The sequence below is a fragment of the Condylura cristata genome, unplaced genomic scaffold (assembly GCF_000260355.1).
Source record: "Condylura cristata isolate star-nosed mole 26May11 unplaced genomic scaffold, ConCri1.0 scaffold00006, whole genome shotgun sequence".
NCBI lineage: Eukaryota > Metazoa > Chordata > Mammalia > Eulipotyphla > Talpidae > Condylura > Condylura cristata.
The window spans coordinates 54,483,960-54,509,050 of NW_004567107.1; the positions used below are offsets into that span (position 1 = coordinate 54,483,960).

General features: G+C 35.2%; 1 protein-coding gene across 1 annotated transcript in view; it reads right to left on the reverse strand.

The window, feature by feature from the left end:
* The window catches only part of MLLT3 (myeloid/lymphoid or mixed-lineage leukemia (trithorax homolog, Drosophila); translocated to, 3), a 273,129-nt gene that overhangs the window by 107,367 nt on the left and 140,671 nt on the right, over positions 1–25,091 (reverse strand). The window contains exons 3-4 of the mRNA XM_004677689.2: positions 9,748–9,830; positions 807–950 (exon numbers count right to left, since the gene is read on the reverse strand). Coding sequence (XP_004677746.1) covers positions 807–950; positions 9,748–9,830 — 227 coding nt within the window. The remainder of the gene's footprint in view (positions 1–806; positions 951–9,747; positions 9,831–25,091) is intronic.

Genomic DNA, 25,091 nt, shown 5'->3' on the forward strand with positions numbered 1-25,091 from the left:
CTGGAGTATCTTGAGGAATGTCTACACATGCTTACATGGAATGATCAGTCCATAAATGCAAAACTAGCAAAAATCTGCCAGTAAAACTGAGTGAACATGATTCTAGAGTAGAGAACATGCTTTAATATTTTATGGCATCTGAAGTGCCCAGATAAGATGACACAGAAAGTCCACCTGAGGTGAAGACAAATGGCACCCACTGTTAAGTAGATTTCAATCAGTCAGTAGTGTTTGTCTAAGCTGTATAGCTCACTTAGTTGCAAGTATATATTCCATTTATTTATGTTTGCAAAAATCTTTCCCCATTCTCACCAAATCACATGGACAAGAAATTTATAAAGTAAAAAAAAAAAAATCTTCTATCTATGTTCAAACAAAAATATACTTAAGTAACCCAAATATATAATATGAATGGTGAGTACCCCTTTTCTGTAAATTTTGACCACAAAAATTTGGACTCATTTTTACATGATTTTTAATGTGACTTTCAATTTTACCCAGTTTCTCTCAACCAATATAAGAAAGTCCAGATGTTGTTCTTTTCTTAATTGAGGGTCATCTGTTGGATTGGTTTGGGCCCTCAACACTCATTGAAAATAACTTTGAACTGTGTAGACTAAGGACTAACCAACAGTGTAATTTCAAACTCATGCTACGTAAAATATTAGCTTATCTCTTCATCTTAAATCAGATGTGTCTACAGCTAACCCATTATGATACTTTATCTTTTTCAAAACATCATCTCACTGAACACACTAGCAATTAACTTCCTATGGGAATGCTTTCCACAAGGCAGTGTGGCTTACCCCTCCTGCCTTCAGCAACTTTCTTCTAAAATCCTCTGTGGGGTTGTTGAAAGTCAGCTTTTCACAGCGGAGGTGATTCACTGGTGGATGGCCTTCAAGATGCAGGAATAAGTCATAATCAAAGCGGACTTTCTTAGGTTCTTCCTAGAGGTTACAAAAGTGAAAGAGGAAAGAGTTAGACACAAATGGAAATGGAGAAAGCTATGGTTTATTCCTCCCAATGAACAGAAAATACAAACATTTAAAAGCTGTCATGTCAAGAAGCAAAATGGAAATAGCTGATAAGTGAGTTTCATGTGCCAGAGAAAAATCTAAAAGAATAAACTCATGATTTTTCCCTGCAACATTTGGATGGCATGACAATAACAGCACAGATATCCAACTAGAGATCTAAGATACCCTCACAGCTATTCCCTCCCTTTCTTACTCTACCCTACTTCATGTCACATCAAGGATTGCCATTCCTTCTCCTGAATGCACCCTAGAATTTTTTTTTGCATAAATCCTCTAAACCATTACTCATTGTCCCAACTACTAAGAACTCTCTTCTCTAGTAGGTCTTCTTATTCCAGGATAAATTATCTTCAATACTCTTAACAGCACAAAATGTTCTATATGAAACAAAAATTCACTGCTTAATCAAAATGGCAACAGTTCCCAATTCTCATTAGGTTAAAATGTAAACTGAATGTTACAATAAGGGATTTTGTAATCTGGCTTTTGACTTCATAGCAGCCCATATTCTCCAACCCACCTGATGGCCCACTGCTGTTGGCTGCTTCTGGTATCACACACATTGTAGGTTAGCGTGGAGTTTTACCCTTACCTTATTTGAGTATTTTCATTCCTCTATGTTCTGTTTTATCTAGATAACCTCTACTCATCCTTCTCCATTCAGGTTTCACTTTGGGAAGCATCCCTTGAATCCTAGTCTCTCTTGTCTCCTCTGCTCTCTATGCGTCTCCCATCTTTTTGCTTTATCTTAGAATAGCATATTCTTACTATTTCCCTTTACACTGGGACAATCACAGAATCTTGAAAGTAAAAAACAATGGCTGAATGACCACTGTACTCTCAACAAATCACTTTAGTGCATACACATAGTATAAAAGGCAACAACTATCTGTGAAAAAATTTTTTTAAAAGATATTTTCTGAATTCTGAACCAGGAGGATAAAAGTATCTCACATCTAAGAAAACAATAATCTCATGATCCCTAAAATTTTAATCATGAGACATTATTTTTGGTGACAAAACACTTAATCAACTCTTGGTAATTCTTAAGCATTCAAGGTAAAATGGAGACTGAGAACAACAATAACATTAACTTTAACAGTCATCTCATTTAGTTGTCATGCACTTCCTTGGGTCAGTTAGAAAATTAAGTCATTCAGAATTTATTGTACTATGTTTTATAAAAATTCCTCATGTACTATGGATATTAACCAACTCTGATCAGTTATCATTTTTTCAATTTGTTATTAACTTGTCATCTTGTTTTTTTAAGCGATGCTGTTTACATCTTTAATAACATCTTTATTGGGAAATAATTCATTAATGAGAAAAGTCACTCTTAAAGTATCCAATGTAGTAATTTTTAGTCTATTCATAGAGTAAGAGACCATAACCAATCATCAAATTTCAGAACATTTTCCCTCATTCCAAAAGGAAACCTCAAATTCATCAGTAATCATTCCCTGTCCCTAACCCATTCCCTATATCCCTGGGCAAGTTCTATTTCTGTTTCTGTGGAATCGCCTATTTCAGACATTTCATGTAATCACAGGAGCACACACAGAAGACACACAGTCTGTGGACTTCCTGTGATGGAGTCTTTTCACCTGGCATATTTTCTGCATTCCATACTTGGTTCCTTTTGGTGGGTCAATTGCATGTATATATCAGGTTATGTTAATCCATTTATGAATAGACATGTAGGTTGTTTCAACTTTTTGGTTATTGTGAATAATGTTGCTATGACTGGTCATATAAAAGCTTTTGTTTGGACACATATTTTCATTTCTCTTGGACATATACCAAGGAGAAGAATTTCTGGGTTATATGATAATTCTATGTTTAACATCTTTAGGAACTGCATTACTTTTTTTCAGAGAGGCTACATTTTAAAATCTACCCAAGAAGTTATCTAGTATATTTTTTAAAAATTTATAGTCTTAAAATGTTTCCTTAAAAAAATCTATTATATTACTAACACATGATTAAATGAAGTGATTTGAACGTAGTTATTCTGACTCAAAATTCTTAGCACCTGATACTGTCAGTATGTAAATATCATCTACAAATCCATGGCAGCCTCTTTCTCATGAAGACTTCTCCAACTCACTTATTTGTTCATTAATTTATTTCTACTGCTTATCTGGCACGAAACTTGCTCCTTCCCTCTTTTATCAGGATACCATTATCTCCTGTTGCCCCCCCCACACCCACCCACACATTTAAAGCATTTCTTCTGTCTTCTTCATAGACTTCTCTTCTTTCTTCATTCACATTAAATAACTTTTATCTTTTTTCAAAGTCACCCCCCCAAAAAAAAAACAACAACAACAACAACAAAACAACACGTGCATTCGCACGGAGAAAGTTTCATCCAGCCTAACTCTCACTTGACATGGAAATGTGTTCCATACTGTACTCACATCTTCACTAAGTGAATCCACATTAACATCAAGTCCATGCATTAGCTTAACTGAAGATTTCATTCATTCACTCATTCTTCAGTCTTTTCTCCTACATTCTTTTTCTTGGCGAAAAGAAATTATAATTGTTTTCAGAGGTTAAAACACAAGAAGTATACATAAAGCTTCCTTCTCCCTTACTCAGTAAGGTCAAATTGTTTCCAAATTTAATTTAGTTTTCCTCCCTAGGAACTCCCACATCTATCTCCTTTTTTCTAGTCAACATAACTATTCTCCTATACCTTCTTTATCCCCTACTTAGTTTCCTCCTAGTTTTGAAATACTCCATTCTACCTCCCACGATAAGAGATATAGAGCGCGAACGTGCGCACGTGCGCACGCACGCACACGCACACGCACGCACACACACATACACGGTACACCATTCCATTAATACAAAAACCTTTAATGGCTCAGAACTTTCTATCAAACGAGAGCCCATTTCCTTGGTTCACCATCACACTTTTCTTTGCATTTCCTTTGTTTTCTTACTTACCACCTACCCTTCCACAGTTTTGAAGTATTTACACTTTCTATTACTTAATATTACCTCATTTATTTTACCTTCACATCTAGTGTTCCCCATTAGTAAAACGTCTTCCCTTCCAAAATACCTCCCTCTCTTACCTCGTTAGTTTAAACTCATTTGAGAACCCACAAAGGTATGAATTCCTCTGGCAATTCTGACTAACCCTCCCAATCCAGACTGAATTAGATGTCCCTCCTGTCATATTTTTTTATTAATGTAATTATCCCATTGAATTCTGATCATTTTGTAAAGTATCGGCCTTTTCTCTAAATTGTAGATGGGTTAGACAAAGTGTAGAAGTGATTAAAGACAGAAGGATGACAGTTTCTGCCTTGTAATTGGTTGTGTAAATTGAAAGCCTTTCGGAAACATTGTGGTGATATCTATCCACATACTTAATGCATATGAAGCTTGATCTAAAAGTTTTACTTTAAAAATCATTTCAAAGGAATATTCAATATATGTGCAAAAGAATACATTCATGGCAACATTGTTTATAATTAAAAGAAAAAAAGTATGATCTGTATGTGAGTCTTTCATTATTGTGGAATGCCACTCAATTAATTATGAAACCTGATTTGGAAAGGCAAATTGCTAAGTGAATAAAAGACAACTCAAGGAACAATATTAAAGTATGATATATTGTGTCCATGCCAATACCTATGTTGACATAATTTTATCTATGCAAATGCATGGGGAGAAATCAGCAAAGACTATTTAATAGTTAATAATTAAAAGGGTAGGTAAGGAACTAACTCAAGTTTTATTCTATATATTTTACTAGGAGTATACTTCTGCATACTTTTTTGAAGAGAAAAATGTTTTGATAGTATAATTAATTACCAGTAGAAAAGAAGGCAGTAACATCACTTTATAGACCATAATAAGTTAAAAAAAAATCAAACTAAGGGCCATCGTGGTTATCTTTTGAGCAGTGCAATTTTCTTTTAAAGATTTTTTTTTAAGAAAGAGAAAAGCAATCATAAAAAAGTCATGTGGTAGTCAACTAAATTAGAGGGCAGGCTTTCATAGGTTAGATTCTTAGAAGGCAGACATCAGTATTATATCAATCTATATGTCTCAGAAAAGATGTTTCTCCAAGTTCAAAGAAGAAAGCATACATTTATTCTACATATAAGGCAGAAAATTTCCTAGAGGTGGAAATATGTTTTGGGCAACATTAAATTACCCTTCTCATTCTGTTTCAGTCCTTGACATTTACTCATGTCCTTTTTCTGAGGACAGCATGAAAGAGAGAAGTGAGGGATCCTTTCAAAGCTAAAGTGCTATAGTCAGTTATGTTTTAGTGTGTCTGTTGGTTTAGAGTTTCTGAAACACAAATGATTCTCAAAGACAGGTTTGCTTTGTTGAACACAAATACAAAATAAGGCAGAATAAACATATTGGAACTAAAAGAAGCATTGACACTTCAACACTCTCTTGACTCTTAACTCTCAAGTGAGCAGAACTAAAAGCTTATTAGAAGCCAGGAGAGTTCAAGAATGGCCATGGGGCCCAGAGCAGGATGGCATCGCAATACATAGAGTAGGACTCTTCCAATGCCATACGGACATCTCCTGCAAAATCTCTGTTCCTACAAAATCTCTGGATAATACTTTTTCACAAACCATTACTGCATGAACTATCCTATTTCAAAACAGAGTTGAACAAACTCCAGGGCAGAATAAAATAATAAATTGTGAAAAGAATAAAGTGTGCATTCTGGAGCAACAGCCTAGACCTAGTAAATTTTTTACCCATGGATCATTTCAATAGGAAGAAAAACAAGGAATATATCTAGCTCAGAAATCCACATTGAATGATAACAAAACCTTGGTCTCTAGGATGTTCTAGCAAGTTAAATTAGAAGACAAAGTGATAGTTTATGATTTTAATGAAAATACTGAAGACATATCTGTGTACTTTCCATTGAGATTAAACCCAACAGTAACATTATAACCATGTTTCTTTACCTTTTTTAAGAAATGAAATTTTATAAATATAAGCTATTCTATTGCTTTCCCCCAGAAAACAATGCCCTTTCAACTCATGTCCCTACTGTACACATGAGTTGCTATGGTATCACTGATTCTTGACTTCATGGCTTATAAAAACCACTGTGCATGTTATCATACATGATATCATTGTGAATGATATACATGAATCATATTCACATATATACACTTCTACAACATTTAAGATGTTGTGACTTTTTCTTGAGACATCCATGTTACCATATTCACAGCTATGGAGCATCCTAAGAATTATTAACTCACCATTTACTAATCCATTTTTCTGCTTGTGACCAATTAGGTATATCCTACTTTTGCATATTATAAACACATAGATACTCATTATATATACTAATATATATGCATATAAGTGGTGGTGGGGGGGGACACTGTTAAGTATAAAATCAAAAAATAAAAAATAGAAATAAGCTAATTTGGAGATTAAATGGAATCTATGTTACAGTGCTCAGCCCAAGAGTCTGTTGTTTGTTTTTTTTTTATGGTCTTAAAGGAGTCATTGTTTTTATCTTACATGCCTGTATCTTTTTTCATATCCTAAGAAATTAAAATTCCTCACAAAAGAAACAAACAATACTTTCACTCATAAGTATGAGAAGACTGAATTTGTAGTACACACATTTGGGCAACACACGCTGCCTCTTCATCCTTCATTTGTGCTCCTTTAAAATCTTATCTACAGTGAGAGCCCATTATCTGTAAAGAAAAGTGAGCAATTCAGAAAATATTTCTCTGCTCAACTGAAGTTTTGTAAAAATAACCAGAAAAGTTAAAAAAACAATGGATGGAAGATCTCTCACTGGAGCACTGTTTTCCACAGTGATGCCAATGCAATGTCATATTAACTTTGGTGATGGGAGTAAAGTAGTAAAACCAGTATGGGCTCTCATAGGATCGTATAATAGACGAAGCCCTAATTTCTTTGGGCCAAGACCTTTTTCTGTCCTAAAAGCTTCAACACTTTTTATAGGACTGTGGCATGCCTAAATAAAATAAAACACAAGATATGAAGAGTATGACAAGAAGGATATTTTATGATATTGAAGGGGAAGAAAGGAGAGGTAAGGAGATAGGCCCTAAACCCCTTCCATGGATACAATCATTTACAAGATGTAACAATATGTCAAAAATTGGCCAAGGATATGAACAGTCATTTTTCCAAAGAAAATAAATGAACTATAAGTTACGAAAAGATGCTCAATAGCCTAGGTGATCAAGCAAACACAAATCAAACTGAAAGGAGATACCACTTCTTCACAATACCTATGGTCAAAAAGAAATGAGAAACTGGAACCTTCCTATGTTGCTTTCAATACCAGTGCAGTCATTGAGGGAACAGCTTGACAGTTCTTCAAAAGTTAAACATAAAGTTATCATTAACCACAAAACATCAGCTAGATAAATAACCAGGAAAGTTGAAAACATATCACACAAAAACTTGTATATGTGTATTCACAGCAGCACTATTCAGAACAGCCAAAAGTGTAAACAAGCCAAATGCCCATTAAATTTTATAAATGAATAAACAAAATGTTATGTATGTAAAAGGAAGAGCATAAAAATATCATAAAAAGGAGTAAGTATTAACACATCCTATAAAATGAATGAACTTTTAAAACATGCTAAGTTTTAAGTGAAAAGATATCCAACACATAAAACTCCCTATTGTATGATTCTATGTATCTGGAGTGACAGGAACAGAAAACCCCATAGAGAAAAGAAGTTCAATGCTAAGAGAACTAAGAGCTTCTGCAGTTGCAATAGGTATAGTGTTCCTTTGTAGGGTAATAAAAATGTCTTAGAATTAGTGGTGGTGGTGACACATTATATTGACACCCCAAGTTGTACACTTTAAAATAGTTTTATGGTATATAAATTATATCTCAATTTTTCAATGAAGGAGGCAAAGAGCTACAACTTAGTGTTTTAAAGAAAATAAAGCTTGAAATGAGACAAAAAGAAAATCAACAGATCAATGTAAAAGCATATTACATAAATGCACACCCAGTGAACTGCCTGATGAAAATCATGAATTCAGTGATATCACTGCTGAGAAAAGTAAGCCAAGAGCTATTACTCATAAGAAACAGAATTTAAGAGATTGACTAATAAAAATATCTACATTGAGTATGTGGTTTGAACTATTTCCACATGTGTTTGACCTTAGATGAGCTGTTCAACTTCTCTATGACTCAGTCTCCTTTCTTGCAAAGTAAGAATAATATTACTTACCCCTCAAAACTTCTTATAAACCTACAGAATGAAATAACATATTTAAGGGGTTCAGTGGAATTCCAGGGACAGAGTAAGCATTAAAATATTTAGCTCCACAGAAATAGATTACTGCCAAATAGACTTATAAAATATAACTTTTTATAAAGGTAATAGGGTAACAGGTTGGGAGGGAGCTGGTAGTAGCAAGAATGTGGTGTGTGAAGAGACAGGCTCAGAAAGAAACAAGAAATGTGGAAAATAAAATCTATCCCACTCCTGCATCTAAACCTAATCTATAAGTAGGTTTATTACAGTTAAATTGGAAGTGAATTATCCCTTAATGATAAAGATTTTTTTTAATTAAAGGCGGGGCCTTCTATACATTGAGAATAGTCACCAGGATACTGTGCCAATGAAAGCCATCGGACATTGAAGACTGACTTATCTGTGGTTCTCACACTTTTCTGAGAAAAACCTGGAAGGATTGTAAATGAGCAGTTCTAAGCCTCACCTCCAAGGTTCTGATTTAGTTCTGGGGTGGAGCTTGCCAATCTCAGTTCTTTCTCTGATATTTTTTTCTTCATGATTTATAAGTAATGCTTATTAATTTTTTATAATGCATTATTTGCTCCTTTTTTTCTGAGTTTACACTGGCTTACAGTAAAACTCATTTCTAAACAGCTCTTAGGTGATAATGATCCTGTTGTCCACAGACAACATTTTATCAAGTACTTGTTTGGGTGACATGACTTTTAATTTACTCCGTTCCTTTAATACAAATAGGTATTTATTTCAATTGGGAGCAACTTTTAGAAAGTATGTTGATAGTGAGTGTTTATTAAGTGCTTACTTATAAATGTGGCATTTTCAAAATACACTGATTTGTTTTATCCAATCCTCTCTAAGCTGCCATGAGCAATAACTCTTTTCCTATCTGCATTTTACAATGAAAAGTGAAACTTACTGATGTTGAACAATTGTTCAATATTATATAGCTTATATGTTCTGCCACATATACATTATTGAAAACTTTTAAATGCAGTAGAACCCATAATATCTCATTTTGATACTAATGGATATGAGCAGCAAGTGTGTCAATGAAAGATGAGGGACTGTTCTTTGGAGGTCCCCAAAATTCTAGAAATAGGAAAATGAGTAAAAAGCATATTACTGAAAAAACATAATTTATTATTTCTATTTTACAAACATATTAATCCACTTTTTCAAAATGGTAATTATTCTTTTACAAGAAATATTTAGTGAATTCTACATAATCTGACTTTATTTAATTGAAATTATCTTCTGCTAGCCACTCCTCTATAATTAAAGGTAACCAAAATTCCTGAGAAAAATATAACTTTTATTTTTACATCACCTAGCAATAAAAGTACTTATGAATCCAGATTAATTTAAACATCATTTGGCTAAAAGAGGATTTTCTAGGCAAACATTAATAGATAAAGATTACATACCTTGTTTTTAAAATAAACCTCAATTGGCAAAATGAAACCAGCATACCCAGATTCTTCTACTTTGTAAGGTGGGTCTTTGCACACTGCAATATTAAAAGAGAAAAGAGGTAAGTTGAAAATAATAGACAAAAATATATTCTTTCTTAAAGAAAGAAAGAAAACCCAGTTCTACCACCTAGACCACCCTCAGTTTTCATAGCCCTTTGCCACGCCCCCATCTAAATCTTTTTTTCTATTTTTTATACCACATGAGGCAAATATATAAATTATTTATTTGAATCTTGAAGATGGGTAGTTCATCACCACCAACCATGATTGTTAGCGATTTGTCTTCAGGGTTACCACACTCTCCTAAAGTTTCAGAGAAACTGAAAACACAGAAACATCTATGCATTTCTTCACAAAATACTAAATGTATCTAGTCTTTGATGTGAATCACCCCACTCCTAAATCACTTTGCTGGAGGAAGGGTTTCCAAGCTAAAGGCTGGCAGGACTACCTTTCTTGCTTAGAAAACCCCAATCCCACAGTTGCCCAAAGTTATTGGCCCCACTAATACTCACTGTTCCTCTCTTTCATCCGAAAGAATGTTTATTAAAATACCGTACAAATACAAAAAAGTAAACCCACTTAAAATTTATTCACATCATAAAAATATGTAAGCAATGCAAAGGCTTTTGTCATTTTTATGTGGGAACATTAGGTAAGCTCTTGGGAGGCTAACTTGCATCCCACTGCAATTTCCAGTCAATCAAGCTTGTCACAAGTCCACTGAAATTATTCCAGGTGAGAGTGCACTTGTTAGTATGACAAAGGAGTAAAACTGTACACATTGTCAAAACTATATCAGGAGATAACCCAAGTCTTCTTCAGCAAAACTCCAGCCTATTTTTTTCAGCCGTCCTACTTTGTGATCCACCAAAGCTGCTGTGCTTCACTCAAAGGCATCAATTCCCCCCAGTATGCACAGCCTTTCCCACCAGTGCCCTTTTTGTTACCCCTTTTATCACACCTAGTGCTATGCATTATATTCTGCTAGTTCAAACCCCAATTTCTTTACAAGATCTTTCCAAACTATATAGTACTACTATCTCTTCTTTGACCATCTCAAAGCATCAACTGTCTGATTCACTGGTTAGACACTCAACTGAGTTCTAATTACCATCTGCTCAGAAATCTATTCTGCAATTTCCTTTCATTCCTTAAACATTCTATTTACCTGAAGAAAATAGAGATCATTAGGATTCAAATTATGTCACCCAAACACCTGGGTGCCCATCTGAGCCCAGCCTCAGACTAGCAAGGTTATCTGCAAAATTACTCCTGTCTCTGAACATTAGATTCCTCTTCCAGACAGTGTGAGGATTAAACAGGATGACGTATGGAAAAGATAAAGCACAGATTTTGGCATGTGTAAGTTCTCAATAAGTGGCTATGATGAAGCAAGAACTCTAGCCCATAAAATACCCAATAGTCACAACCACTATGGAAAACTCTTTGGAGTTTCCTCAAACTGCTAAACATGGAGCTTCTATTATGAATACTCAGCAATCCCACTCCTAGTTATCTATCCAAAAAACACAAAAACACTGATTCAAAAAGATAACTGCACCCCCATGTTTATTGCTGCTTTATTTACAATTAGAAAGACCTGGAAACAGCCCAAATGCCCAAAAGTAGATGACTGGATTAAAAAGATGTGGTACATATACACAGTGGAATATTACTCAGCAACCAAAAAAAAAATAAGCACATGCCTTTTGCAGCAACATGAATAGAGCTGGAAAAGATCATGCTTAGTGAAATAATCAAGAAAGAAAAGGAAAAATACTGGATCGTTTCACTCATAGCAGGACTATAACAGACCAGGCGAGAAAATAATAATAATAATGAACAACTATAGACCAGAGATGTTTTTGTGGGGGTGAAGTGGGAAATGGGATCAAAAAAGTGGGAGGGAAGGAAATGCACTGGACTATGGTGATAGCACATGGGTGATTTAGTGATGGGAAGTCCATGGGGATTACAGCTGAGATGAAAAAAAGGCACAAAATGATGTAAAAATAAAATATTTTTAAAAATACCCAATAGTCATAGAACTTTTTCAACTGAAAATAGAAGGAGCAGCAAGTAAAGCAGTCTAGATTTAAAGGAGAAGACTCAGGTCAATAGCCCTAAAGTAAGGACTCTCTAGACAGCTCGCATTTCTTTCTGTTTAAAAGAAAGAACAGGGTTCTCCCTGGTGGCACAATGGGTTAAAGCACAGCACTTCAAAGCTAGCCAAAGCCACTTCAGCAGAGTTTGATCCCCAGCAGGGAGATGACCCACATGGCACAGCAGACCTCTCCTGTCTCACCCATTGCTTCTCTCAGCAGTGTACTTCATCAATTTGCCTGTTCTGCTCCCCACTCTGTCTCTGGTGAATCCTCTTACCGTCCCTGCACCTCTGACCTGTACCCCAAGTACTGTATGCATAAATAAATAAATCTTAAAAAAGAAAAGGGAAACACCATCTACACATCTGTAAACATGACCATCGTGATCTAAGCAGATATGAAGAAACTAAGTGTGAAACATCTCTTTTAACAGATGATGATGTACATGAAAACTGGTCAGACATTTCATGAGTACAAATATGGTGACAAAGAGTAAACTAAATGTAGGACTTTAATACTTGGCAGTTTTCTTTAGCCCATGTTAGGAAAAACTCCTCCAAACTGACATCAGAAGGAAATCAGAAATGAGACATCTCACCTGACCTTACACTACTACATTTTCCTACTATAAACTGAAACAGCAGAAGAACTCAGGATGGCTTCAATCCTATGTCCACTGACCACCTGCCAACCTGACATGAATATTCAAATACCCTGAAACTGGTAGGGGTGGGCCCCTGAAAGCAACGGGCTCCCCCACATTCCATCCCTCCTTGAAGGCTAGAATTACACCCACAACATATCCAGGCTGCAGAGCTCCTTCTCAGAACAGCAGCCTCAGTGTCCAGGTTGTTTGGGATAAATCATGCCAATGTCATTTGAAGGAAGTTTATTCTGTGGGCTGCTGCACATGCCAGAGAAGTTATAGCTGTTTCTCTATACACCCTATTGTATAATTCATTTTCTCTGTTCTGCATGCAAATCACTCCTATTATAGGAAACAGCTGTTAGTGAGCACATCTTATAGTTGAAGGTCTTGAATTTTTTTTTGCCCACCCACTAAAGGAAATGATCTGATATGTGTTAATATTCCATAGAAGTCTCAGCATATCATACCTCAATTATTTTTAATGCAATTATCTTCATAAATAACAGTGAGCAACTCCTATTGAGCACCCTCTATTCTTAATTAGAAGCAAACAGTGGGAAAAATGTTACATACAACATGACAGAAATCAGTAGCAACACAATACAGACTTATAATTCTAAGTGCTATGCGTTATTCTCTGTTAGTTCAAACCCCAATTTGAAGAATAGATTTCTGAGCAGATGCTAACTTGAAGAAAGTCAAATTAGCAGAGGTAGTTTATTTATTTGAGAACTTTATAGTCAGCATCATTAACACGAGTTTCTAACCTTGTTCTTAACAAGAAACAGGAGATTAAACATTTTAGAAAATAGGGATAGTACTTTAAAATTAATGCAATTAATTTTAAACTAATTAGAACATTGAGATGTCACTCAGTAACACCTAAGAATCCTTAGTTCATTAGATGATTTTGATGATGAGTGACCATTATATAACCTTTATAAAATCTAAACACCCTAAGCCCTTTACTTCCCTTTAGGCCGTTCAAGAATCAAATTAATCCCTAAGGTCTATGTAACAAAGGTTAAGTTTCAGAAGCTACTGAAGGAACATTCATCTTTAGAAAGTGATCTGGTTTTTTTAGGTGACAATAAAATGGGGAGATTAATATTCATTTTTGAAACTGGGTATTAATTTAGGAGAAATCACTAGAAGTTCTTCCTATCAAATCTATTCCAGATGTTAGCTCCTTTAGAAGCTACTCTTCCAGATTTCTCTGTTTACACTTATCAAGTCGGTGGGTAACATTCATTCACCTCTTGACTCATTCACTAGAATAAGTCCCTTAAGGTCAACACTCATCATTATTCGTATCTGTAACTCTTGGCATTAAACAGTGAATCAAAGAATAGGTGCTTACCAAATGTTCCTGAACTGAATTACTTTAACAATCATGCCACTACCCTTCACTAATTTAGCCCTGCTAAAGAAGTCACTTTACAAGGACAATGATGAATTGACAGTCAAATTGTCTTCCAAAGTCCTTACATAAACTTAAAACTTTTAAAAATCAGTATTGGTGAGATTCAAGTATTGCCACAAAGGAGTCTACTCTTGCAAGCTGAACATCCAAGATCAAACTGGTCCTAAGGCTGGTGGTTCCAAATTTTTAAAAACAGTTAACAAATCAGACCAGAAGACCTCCAACGTCATTTTTAAATAAGTATCATTTCCCTTCTCCTCTCCTTCCATATCACTACCCTTACACTCCAAGACTAACTAGGAGAGCTTCAAAACTCTCTGTCCAAATAACCAGATGTAACATGCAGGTCTACCAGCAGCCAACACCCAAACCTCATGCATGAGAGGAATAGATGAAAGTTTTTATAAGTGAGTTTTTCTCCCCCTTAATATACTTTTCAAAATAATAGCGGAAAAGTACATATACATAGTATGTAGTGTGATGCTTACACTGACCATTAACATGATTAATTTTGAAACTGAGCAGAAAATGTATAAAAGCAAGAAAAGCTCATGAAAAGGAAAAAAAGACCTTGGTTTGGTTAACCTAGAATATGTCAAATTCTTATTACTTGAGATTCTAATATTCTTTCTTTCAGAAGAGAAAGACTATGTTCAGTACAGATAAATGAACACTCCTTAAATGAATAAACTCATGCTAACATACTAAATTATAATACATATGCAATGAATAAATTTAACTACACATCCAATTTTGACACCCCCCAAAATAAACAATCTTTCAGCTCTGTAAGATATATATATATCTTATATATCTATAAATACATATATAGATATGCATGTGTGTGTGTGCGTGTGTATTAAATCATTGGGCAACAGATTTTTCCTAAACCAGAGGAAAACGGTTGGTAGATTCTTCTCCAAAGCCCCTCTCCAGTGTATTTGCTTAGACACCATCAGAACACTTTCGCTAAGGATATGGTCCAGTTACCCATTGATAACTATTGGTTTTACTTTATTTACTTCACAGAGCCCTCAGGAAGGAAACACATCAAACTCTACCCAAACTAGTTACTATCACTGCTTTATGCCAAAGCTCCTTCCAGCTTGAGCACTTTGGACTTCTTCCCTTCCTGCCAAGGACAGTCAAAAAGGGTACTATATGGTCTATCTCTTGGTCCACAACTGTTCTGTAGAACATTTGGAAGTCCAGGGCTAACATGTAACAGAATGAGCACTGTACTGCTAATAAGCATTGCAAAGCCTTTTATACTGGTAGCCTTTTATACTTTTATACTTTTTTTTTTACATCATTCTTCATTTTGTGCATTTTTTTTCATCTCAGTTGTCAACCCAGTGGACTTCTACCCACCAATTCACCCATGTGCTATCATAACAGTCACATGCACTTTTTCCATCCCAGTGTGAACCTATTCCCTTCTCCAGCCCCATAGAATGTCTCTGGTTTACAGTTGTTGTTTGTCTTTACTTTATTATAATTGCTTTTTTTTTGGATCCCCAACACTCCTACCATGTGTGAAGCCATATGGTATTTTCCTTTTTCTTTCTGGTTTATTTCACTAAGGTGATCCCTTCTAGCTCCATCCATGTTGCTGCAAAGGCATGAGCTTATCTTTTTTGACTGCTGAGTAATACTCCACTGTGTATATATACCACATCTTTTTAATCCTGTCAATTATTTTTGGGCTTTTGGGTTGATTCCACATCTTCCCTATTGTAAATAGAGCAGCAATAAACATCAGGGTGCAGGTGTCCTTTTGAATCAGTGTTTTTGTGTCCACTGAGTAGATACCTAGGAGTGGGATTGGTGGTTCATACAGAAGCTCCATTTTTAGCAGTTTGAGAAGCCTCCAAACAGCTTTCTGTAGTGGTTGGATCGGTTTGCATTCCTACCAGCAGTGTAGGTAAGTTCCATTTTCCCCACATCCTCACCAACATTTGTTGTTGCTAGGTGTTTTAATGTGTGCCATTCTCACTGATGTGAGATGGTATCTCATTGTGGTCTTAATTTGCATTCCCCTTATATGCCTGTTGGCCATCTGCATTTCCTCTTTTTAGCTCTTCACCCATTTTTTGATGAAGAAGTGGAAATCAGCAAAACCATCCTCTTTACAATTGAAACAGAAAGAATCAATACTTGGGAATAAACCTAACAAAAGAGGTAAAAGACCTATACAAAGAAAATTACAAGACATTGTTAAAAGAAATACAAGACACAAAGAAATGGAAAGACATCCCCTGCTCATGGATTGGAAGAATTAATGTCAGTAAAATGGCCATCCTACCAAAAGCAATATACAAATTTAATGCTATTCCAATAAATATCTCAATGACATTCTTCAAAGAAATAGAATAAATATTGAGATATATATGGAACAACAAAAAAAACCTCAAAGAGCCAAAACTCTCCTGACTAAAATGAAAAAGAATGGAGACTTCACACTGCCAGATTTCAAGCTATACTACAAAGCCACAATAATCAAAACTGCATGGTACTAGAACAAGAATAGACATACAGACCAGTGGATTTGAATAGAAAACCCAGACCTGCCTACAGGTCTATGGCAGCTAATTTTTGACAAAGGAGCAAAGAATATACAATGGAACAAAGAAAGTTTGTTCAACACATGGTGCTGGGAAAACTGGGCTGCTACATGCAAAAAAATGAAGCTAGATTACTACCTCACACCATGCACAAAAACCAACTTGAAATAGACATAAGACACGAAACCATGAAATATCTAGAAGAAAAGATGGGTGAAATGCTACATGACACACACCTCAATAACATCTTTAAAGATAAATCACCCAAAGCAAGGATAGTAAAGGCAAGGATAAACAGCTGGGACTATAAGTTAAAGAGCTTCTGTACAGCAAAAGAGACACTATACAAAACAAAGAGACGCCCACTGAAAGAGACACCCCAATGGGAGAAAATATTTGCACACAATACTAATGACAATGGACTGATCACAAAGGTATAGACAGAGCTGATGAAACTCAACAAAAATAAAATGAACACTTGTGACATTTTAAAAAGAACAAAAATCAACAGTCTGCCTTTGAAAGCATAGACACACATACACACCACCACCACTGCTTCAATCTTAGCACATTTCAAATTTGAGTATTTCTAAACATCGAACTGTTTCCTCTTTGTGTCACTTCTTCCATTTCCCTGCAAAAGGGTTAAAGATAACACTAGGGAACTTTGAGTTATATTTTTGAATTGTTTTTAGCATATTGACTTTTCAAATATGAATGTCATGCTAAAAACTTTCTTGTTTCCTATGTGATAAAGAAATGTGACCGCACAAGATAATAAATTAAATTTCATAAAGTTTTGAAGAAATAAGCTAGATACAACTATTTAGCTAGGAAGATAATGTACATTCCTCCACCTCTTCAGGACTCACCACTCAAGGACCAACTCAAATAGAGCTTCCTCTGGAGAGTCCTTTCCCAAACTTCAAAAACAAAAATGGAAGTTTCCTTTCTATAGGTTTATCCTTTTTTCTCATATCATCATAGTAGCTACTTCTAATGTATATGTACTATTATTAACCTCATCCTCATCCCAATTAAATTCTGTACTTTCCTGGATTAAGGTAGTATCTCTTCTCACCTCTGAACTCAGCCTACTACTTATGAAATTGAGATTGAACTAATGAAACATACCTTTATTATGGGATTAAAGGAAGAGACAGAAGCAAGGTTTATATGGCAAGCAGAAAGTATTGAGTGATGGTGTAGTAAGTGAAAAAGCATTATGGAATAGTCAGTATAAGGAAAAATGCTGGGAGCCGTGAGGAAATAAATAGATAATATGGATAAAACTCAGAAGACCCAGAAATTCTCATCAATTTAAGTGGGTCAAAATAGGATCATTTAATTTTGGAATGGTAAAGAAAACTCCAAGATTTGGAATGAGAGTTCAAGACTTCAAATTAGCCATACTGAAAAATTCTTAGTCATGACACCCAAAAATGACTTCATTTATTAGTAACTTGGAATCTACTTAAGTCAGAGAATATTTCTAACCTCTATTCAGAGGGGAAGAAAAAACATGTGTGGGTCAAGGGGAGTTATCATATGTACATGTTTAGTTTGGGGAAGAATTTTATCATTAGAATTAGTAAAACCCATCTAGCTGTGGTTAAATCAATATATTTATCATGAGGGAATATAACTGCAAATTAAAATAAGACTGACAATCCATTCTCCCAGAAACACATAAATACAGAAATTGTCTAAAAATCGGATAATATGAATTGTTAGAAAATATTAAATCTAGGCCTTCCCTGGTGGCATGTCAAGCTACTTGTAGCCGCTTCAATGAGAGTTTGATCACCAGCCCAAGAGGTGATCCACATGGCATGGCAGACCTTTCCTGACCTGCCTGCTATTCCCCACAGCAGTGCACTTCATTAATCTGCCTGTTCTGTTCCCCATTTGGTCTCTGGTGAAGCCTCTCACCACCCCTGCACCTCTGGCTTGTACCCCAGTTCTGTATGAATGAATAAATCTTTTAAAAAGAAGATATTAAATATAAATCCTCAACTTATATCTGTCACCAATCTACCCAAAGTTCCCTTCGTATCAATAAATATATGGGATTATTCAAATGCTTGGCCTAGTGGAAAAGTATATACCTAGGCTAGTTTGATAGGAAATAGTAAAACTTCATCTCTAGAGAGAGTTCAACCCAGAGAATGACTTACATGTTTTACCTGGAATTACTCAACTGAAAAAAATCCTGCAAATTCTATCTTAAGAATGGTTATGTTTTTTTGTTTGTTTGTTTGGATTTTTTAGTTAAGGTTTGGGAAAATGTTTTTCAGAATACTGTCTTTCAAAAGGTCCATCTAGAAAAGCAACATTAACTACATGAAAAATGATCTTCTAAAGGAGTAACTAAGAACCACTCAGCACTTGACAACTGTGTGTTAATTTCTGCGTGTCATCTGAAACATAGCTCCTCTGTGTGTTTTTATCATTTAATCAAAGACATTAAAGGTCATTGTGGATCTCATTTTTTAAAATAATTACCTAATGGTTTCTGGGTATCGCAGAAAACAATCCTTGAGACAGCCCTTTAGCATCAAATATTTACCCCAAATTTTACTCTTGTGTAGCGATGTGAAGACTGGTGCTGCATTTTTTTAGAGGGGAAAAAAGGGAACTTAATGTCTTCACTTGAAATTGTATTCTATTTTCTCATTAATACAAATATTTTTTCCTCAATATTAGCCTAATTTATTCAACTCAACAGACACGATGTCATCATGCAAAAATAAGGGGGAGTTCTATTCTCCAGTCCAGCCAGGCACTGTCCTATGAGCACAGGTTTCATTGTAGGGACTTGCCACGGAGCAGTGAGCACAGCTAATGTGACTCTCCTCTTACTGAACTGTCTTACTGATACCCACTGTGGGGAAGCAGGGAGAGCAAAGAGGCAGGGGAGGAGAAGGGGAATATGCAAACAAGAAAATATTGAGAAAGGAAGTACTGAGTAGTTGATGCTTTGATGAAATAAAGCACACTGATGTGAGGAGACTGGGGAGCTCTTTTTTATTTTCAATTAGTGTTCCTCTGAGGAGGTGACATTTAAGTGGAGGTCTGCAAGAAAAAAAAAATGGATCAGGGTGTGTGTTGGGGGGAGAGGGCTGCTATTTATGTTCCTTACAAAGGAAGACGTGTGAACCATCTAAAGAAAGCCTGTCCTTATATCAACCTCCAGAGCTGCTTAGCTGCTTATGTGATTCTGCCTCTAACTGAGGTGAAGGCTACTTTCTTTCTGAACATTTCCCATTTGTACTTCTCTTCTGTCCTGAATTCACCATTTAACACCCACAAGAGTATTGCTATTACGAATCCACAATCCTACCTCTCAATCTTAAATTTTCCAACAAGTAGCAACTCCCAAGAAAGCAAATACATCCATCTACTTATAAAGTCTTTATGATGAGGGTTTATAGGTAGAGCTCATTCTTGGGAGTTGCATAACCTCATCTTAAATGCCAAAAGTTTTTAAAGTATGCCACCCCCTTGATATTTTAGAATTCCCAAGCACAGTACAGAAGGAAGCATGTGGTCTAGGGAACATCAATTTAAAAAGACAGCAGATCTTATGTATGATTTGAGAAAAACTGTTTACTCAAGGGAAAGGAGACAGAGCCACAGGGCAGGGGTGGAGTGGGAAATTACGTAGTTCAGGAAAGAAAGGAAGAATACTAGAGCTATAATCAAATACAAACAGAAATCGCAATTTTGTCAACATATACTCATATTAAAAAGGTTTTACACGGAAATAAAACTTTTTTTCTTTTGGTATGTGCCCAGTGTATAGGAACCATTTTAAATGTGCCTTTTTTCTTATATAGCATGCAATTCCATTTCCAATATTTGCCCTTTATTATACTCTACCAATGAAGACAAAATGAAATATGTGATATACAAAGAGCTATCAACAGCATTAGGGTGATAAAGGCAGCAATGTGTTACCAGACATAATAAATTAAAGCTCAGGTTCATTTCTGTATGTATATATATATAAAAAAAAAAGCCTAGGAAATCACCACCACCTAAATTCATAAACACACCGAGATAATGACTCCCTCCCTCCCCCACAAAAATAAAACATTAGTTCAATTATTCTCTTTTCCATTAATTTTTACTTTATTCCCTTTTAGTAGGAAAAAAAAAAAAAACAGTGTTTCCAGGGAAGGAATCAAAACAGTTTTAACTTTAGAGAAAGGCTTAAGATCAAGATTTCTTTTTCTTTTGGCATCTTGTAGATTCTGCTTTATTTTTCTGATTAGCATTTGGCAGAGAGAAAGCCTACTCTAAGTATCCTAATTGATTTAAGCCCCATTAGATAGTTCAAATGAAGACTGAATGATGGTGACACTAAAATGATGACAACTGTTTATGCATGTGGATGCAGGAATGTGGGCCCTGTTTAGGCTACCATCTTTCAGTCTTCTCAAATAAACCAGGAACAATCCTCTTTCTCCACCCTTCCAAAGCAAGAATATTCAAAGTGTGTTTCAGGAAACACTGCTCCCTACAGTAAGTATTAACTTTCATAAAAGCAAAAAAGTGTTTGCCCTAAACGATGAAAATTGAAATAGCCAAAAAGTCAGTCCAGAGTTGTAGATACAGTATTTGTGTCCAATAAGATTATGAGGAATACAAGCAAGTCGTGCTAAAATAAAATCTGAAGCCACTGTTCAGAGTACATTATAAAAATTTACTCGTATCATTAAAATAAAACTAATTTTACAGAGTATGATTATTTTGCTTGTTCCTACTGGAAACCATAATGATTTGTTTCTGTTTCTTTTGACTACAAAAGTGAGATTTCCCAGATTTGTGATTTGTGATCTGATTTCCCAGATTTGTGGCTCTGGCATATTTTGGGAACTAAAAGAGATAAAAAGGAGCACTAAATAAATCAGCTTTTGCTTTTGCTTTTTTATTTTTCAGGCAATATTTTACAATATACCTTCTAATTACTAAATGCAAAGCTAACTGTATGGTTTGTCAATTCCAGGAATTATTTTGTAAAAATAGGTCCCTTCCTGATGGCACAAGGGATTAAAGTACAGCAATATGAAGCTATCTACAGCCACTGCACCATGAGTTGATCCTTGGCCAGGCAGGTGACCCACATGGCACAGGAGACCTCTCCTGCCTAACCTGCAGCATGCTCCCTTCAGCAGTCTATTTTAGCACACCTGCCTGTTCTGTTCCCCACTTTGTCTCTGGTGAATCCTCTTACCCCCCTTCACCTCTGGCCTATACCCTGGTTCTTATTTGCATAAGTAAATAAATATTTTTAAAAATATTTGTAAGGGCCCTCCCTGGTGGCGCAGAGGGTTAAAGCACAGACTAAGAAGCTAAAGTCACTTAGGCACCTGTTCGATCCCCACCCCAGAGGTGACCCACATGGCGCGGCAGACCTCTCCTGACCTGCCCGCTGCTCGCCTCAGCAGTGTACATGTCAGTAGGACTTTCTGATCCCCACTCTGCTTCTGATGAATCTGCTCACCATCCCTGCACCTCTGGCCTGTACCCCAGTTCCGTATGCATAAATAAATAAATCTTTAAAAAAATATATTTGTGGGCCCTCACTGGTGGCTCAGTGGATTAAAGCACTGCACTAAGAAGCTTAAGCCACTTCCGCAGGAGTTCGATCCTCGCCTGCCCCAAAGGAGATCCACATGGCGCTGCAGACCTCTCCTGACCCGCCTGCTGCTCCTCTCAGCAGTGTACTTCCTTGAGATCCCTGCTCTGTCTCTGATGAATCCTCTCACCCTCCGTATCTCTGGCCTATACCCCAGTGGTGTATGAATAAATAAATAAATCTTTAAATAAATAAATATATATATATATTTGTAAAATTATTTACAAATGTAAAATAAAAGAGAAATAAGACAACTATTGACAGTCAATATTATAAATGGATACTCATTTATAATATTGAAAAACTTAAGGAACAAACCAGGTTTAATTTTAGTCTAGTTAAAGAAAGCAGGTATGACATGGCCAAAAAGAGGAATAAAATAAAATTTTAATGAGTAGTAATAATTCTAGAAAAAGCTTAAAAAAAAAAAAAACACTGGTGGGTAACTGGTTGGTATTCCTTCATGGTTCTTTCAATCTTGAAATACTATGAAAATAAGTTTTCTAAAAGGAAGCTAAGAACTTAGAACTACGGAGCTAACAACAAGAAATTTTAATCTTAGTTGGGAGCAATAAAAAATCACTTACTCCTTTGAGTAACAGAAATGAAGTTCTCCAAAAAAAAACAAAAAACAAAAACAAGCACAAGGCACATTGACTATGTTAAAGGGAAAGAAAAGTGAGACTGAAGGTAAAGATATCACCAGAAATTGTTACTGTATTCCAAATATAAGCATGAGAAATCTCAAGTATACTGGAGAAACTTATAAGACTTGTAAAAGTGTTCAACTTAAGTTAATGGCTATTGAGAACCTCAGTTTAGCAACAAGTGGCATTTTGTAGCAGAAGAAATTATATGTAATGTGGAAGCAAAAGAACTTAGTGGTCAAAAGCTGGAGACTTTGAGAAAAACCTTTGGTTCAGACACCGCCTTTGACATCCACATAATATATCATGTTCTCTACGTCATAAAAATGGAGCTAATGCTATTATCTACATCATACAATGCCAATAAGCTTTAAGAGATGATTCACACTAGATGTATAAATGAGACAATTCCTTTAAAGCTTTAAACACTTTCAGGAAACCAGAAATCACCCAGTTATTTTGAAAGCAAACCAAAATCATTAGAGAACTTACTTTAGACTTGCCCAAAATCATCCAAAAAACATTTAAATACATACATTTCAATCCGTTTCATGTAACATTATTACAGCTGTTTTTATTTTTGATGTCATAGAATGTTGGGCATATGTAAAAAAAAAAAATATCCTTCATGTCAGATTCATTTGGCTCTATACACCACTGACATACTAGCAGCCAGTTCCTACTGTCAGTTGACCTTCAAACTCATAAACCCCAATTAGCACATGTTGTGAAAAGACACCTAGAGCTTCCAAGTATATATATTACAAAGGCATCTTTCTGAAATAATTCAGTGAGACAAAGGAATAGAAAAATCTCATTGTAATCTGAATTTGAGTCCTGCAATATAGTGAAAGAAAAATTAGTCAAGAGACAGAGTTCTGGCTCCACTTCTACCACAAATTCACTATCTGACCTTTGGAGAGTCCTTTTAACCACTCACCCCAGACCTCCTCTGTCAGCTAAGGAGCCAGCTTCCATTTCAGAAATTGCTTCTAGGTCTAAAATTCTATTATTCCAAAGAAGAGTAATAAGTGCTACTTCCATTCCAATGTGGAGGCAAAGATTATTTTGCTTTTCGGTATTTTTATTTAAGCATAAAACATCTATCAGCTAAGTACCACATTTGCTATTATACAATCAGGAAATTGATATAACATAAAGCAGAAACAAAGCAAAGATTCAAAGTCACATTTGAATTTTTATAATGTTTCTTGGTAAAACTCTTTTCTTAATTAGGAAAGAAATTTATTTCTATTAATCAGATAATCAATGAATGCTGAATTTCTTTGAGGTTGCTCACACCAAAAAATTCTAAATTTGATTTTCATTTTCTTGTTTTCGTTCTGATTATGAAGTCAAGTTAAATCTACTGAGTGAGACCCTATTCTGCATGTATAAATCAAACTAGAAATTTGATTCTGCAGGAACTTGATATAATTTATTTATAGTAGCATATCAACTCAAGTATTAAGGAATGAAACATCAGAACATACTGGCAGCATTTATGAAAAACACCATGCTTTTAAAAAGCTAAAGTTAAAAATTAAATCAACTGTTTGCACATTAGGCATAGAACATTATGTAAAAAGCCCTTGAGTGTTATGATTTTACTATATATTGCACTTGTAACACCCTTGTTCTTAATCACATTGAAACATATTACATTGCTTTTTAAATAGAATGCACTCTGCCACAATGCACTCAATCTTAATAGTATTCCAGAACAACATGCCCATATGAAAGATAGGTTGATGAATAGGTTTATGCCCTATTCAAGGAGATGAAACAGCTCAATAGAAAGATTAAATAAGGCTCCTGCCAGTGGCTGAATCTTAAAGTCAAAGAGAAGAACACAACTCAAACCAAATGTTACAGGCAAAGGTCAAACAAGAGAATAATTAAGACTCTCACTTGAAGAGCCAACTAACGCTCACTCATTCAATGTAAATCAGAAGAAAAATTCTTCCTTTTTGAGTGTGAACATAATAACTTTCATAGTCTGTTTCAAAAGATAAATTATAAAACTATAAAAGTTCCAAGATAGCCTTTAAGGGCCACTTCTATTAAGAAACTATTACTTTTCATGGCAAAATTTCATATTAAAATCTTATTGCTGTATCATACTTTCAAATTAATTCTAGATTTATTAAATATCAAATATTAATATAAACAGAAATTCTACTAAGAGCCTTTCAGTTAATTTTTTTGTAGCATTCTATTATCATTTGATTCATTTCTATGAAAGGAAAAGGAAATTTACT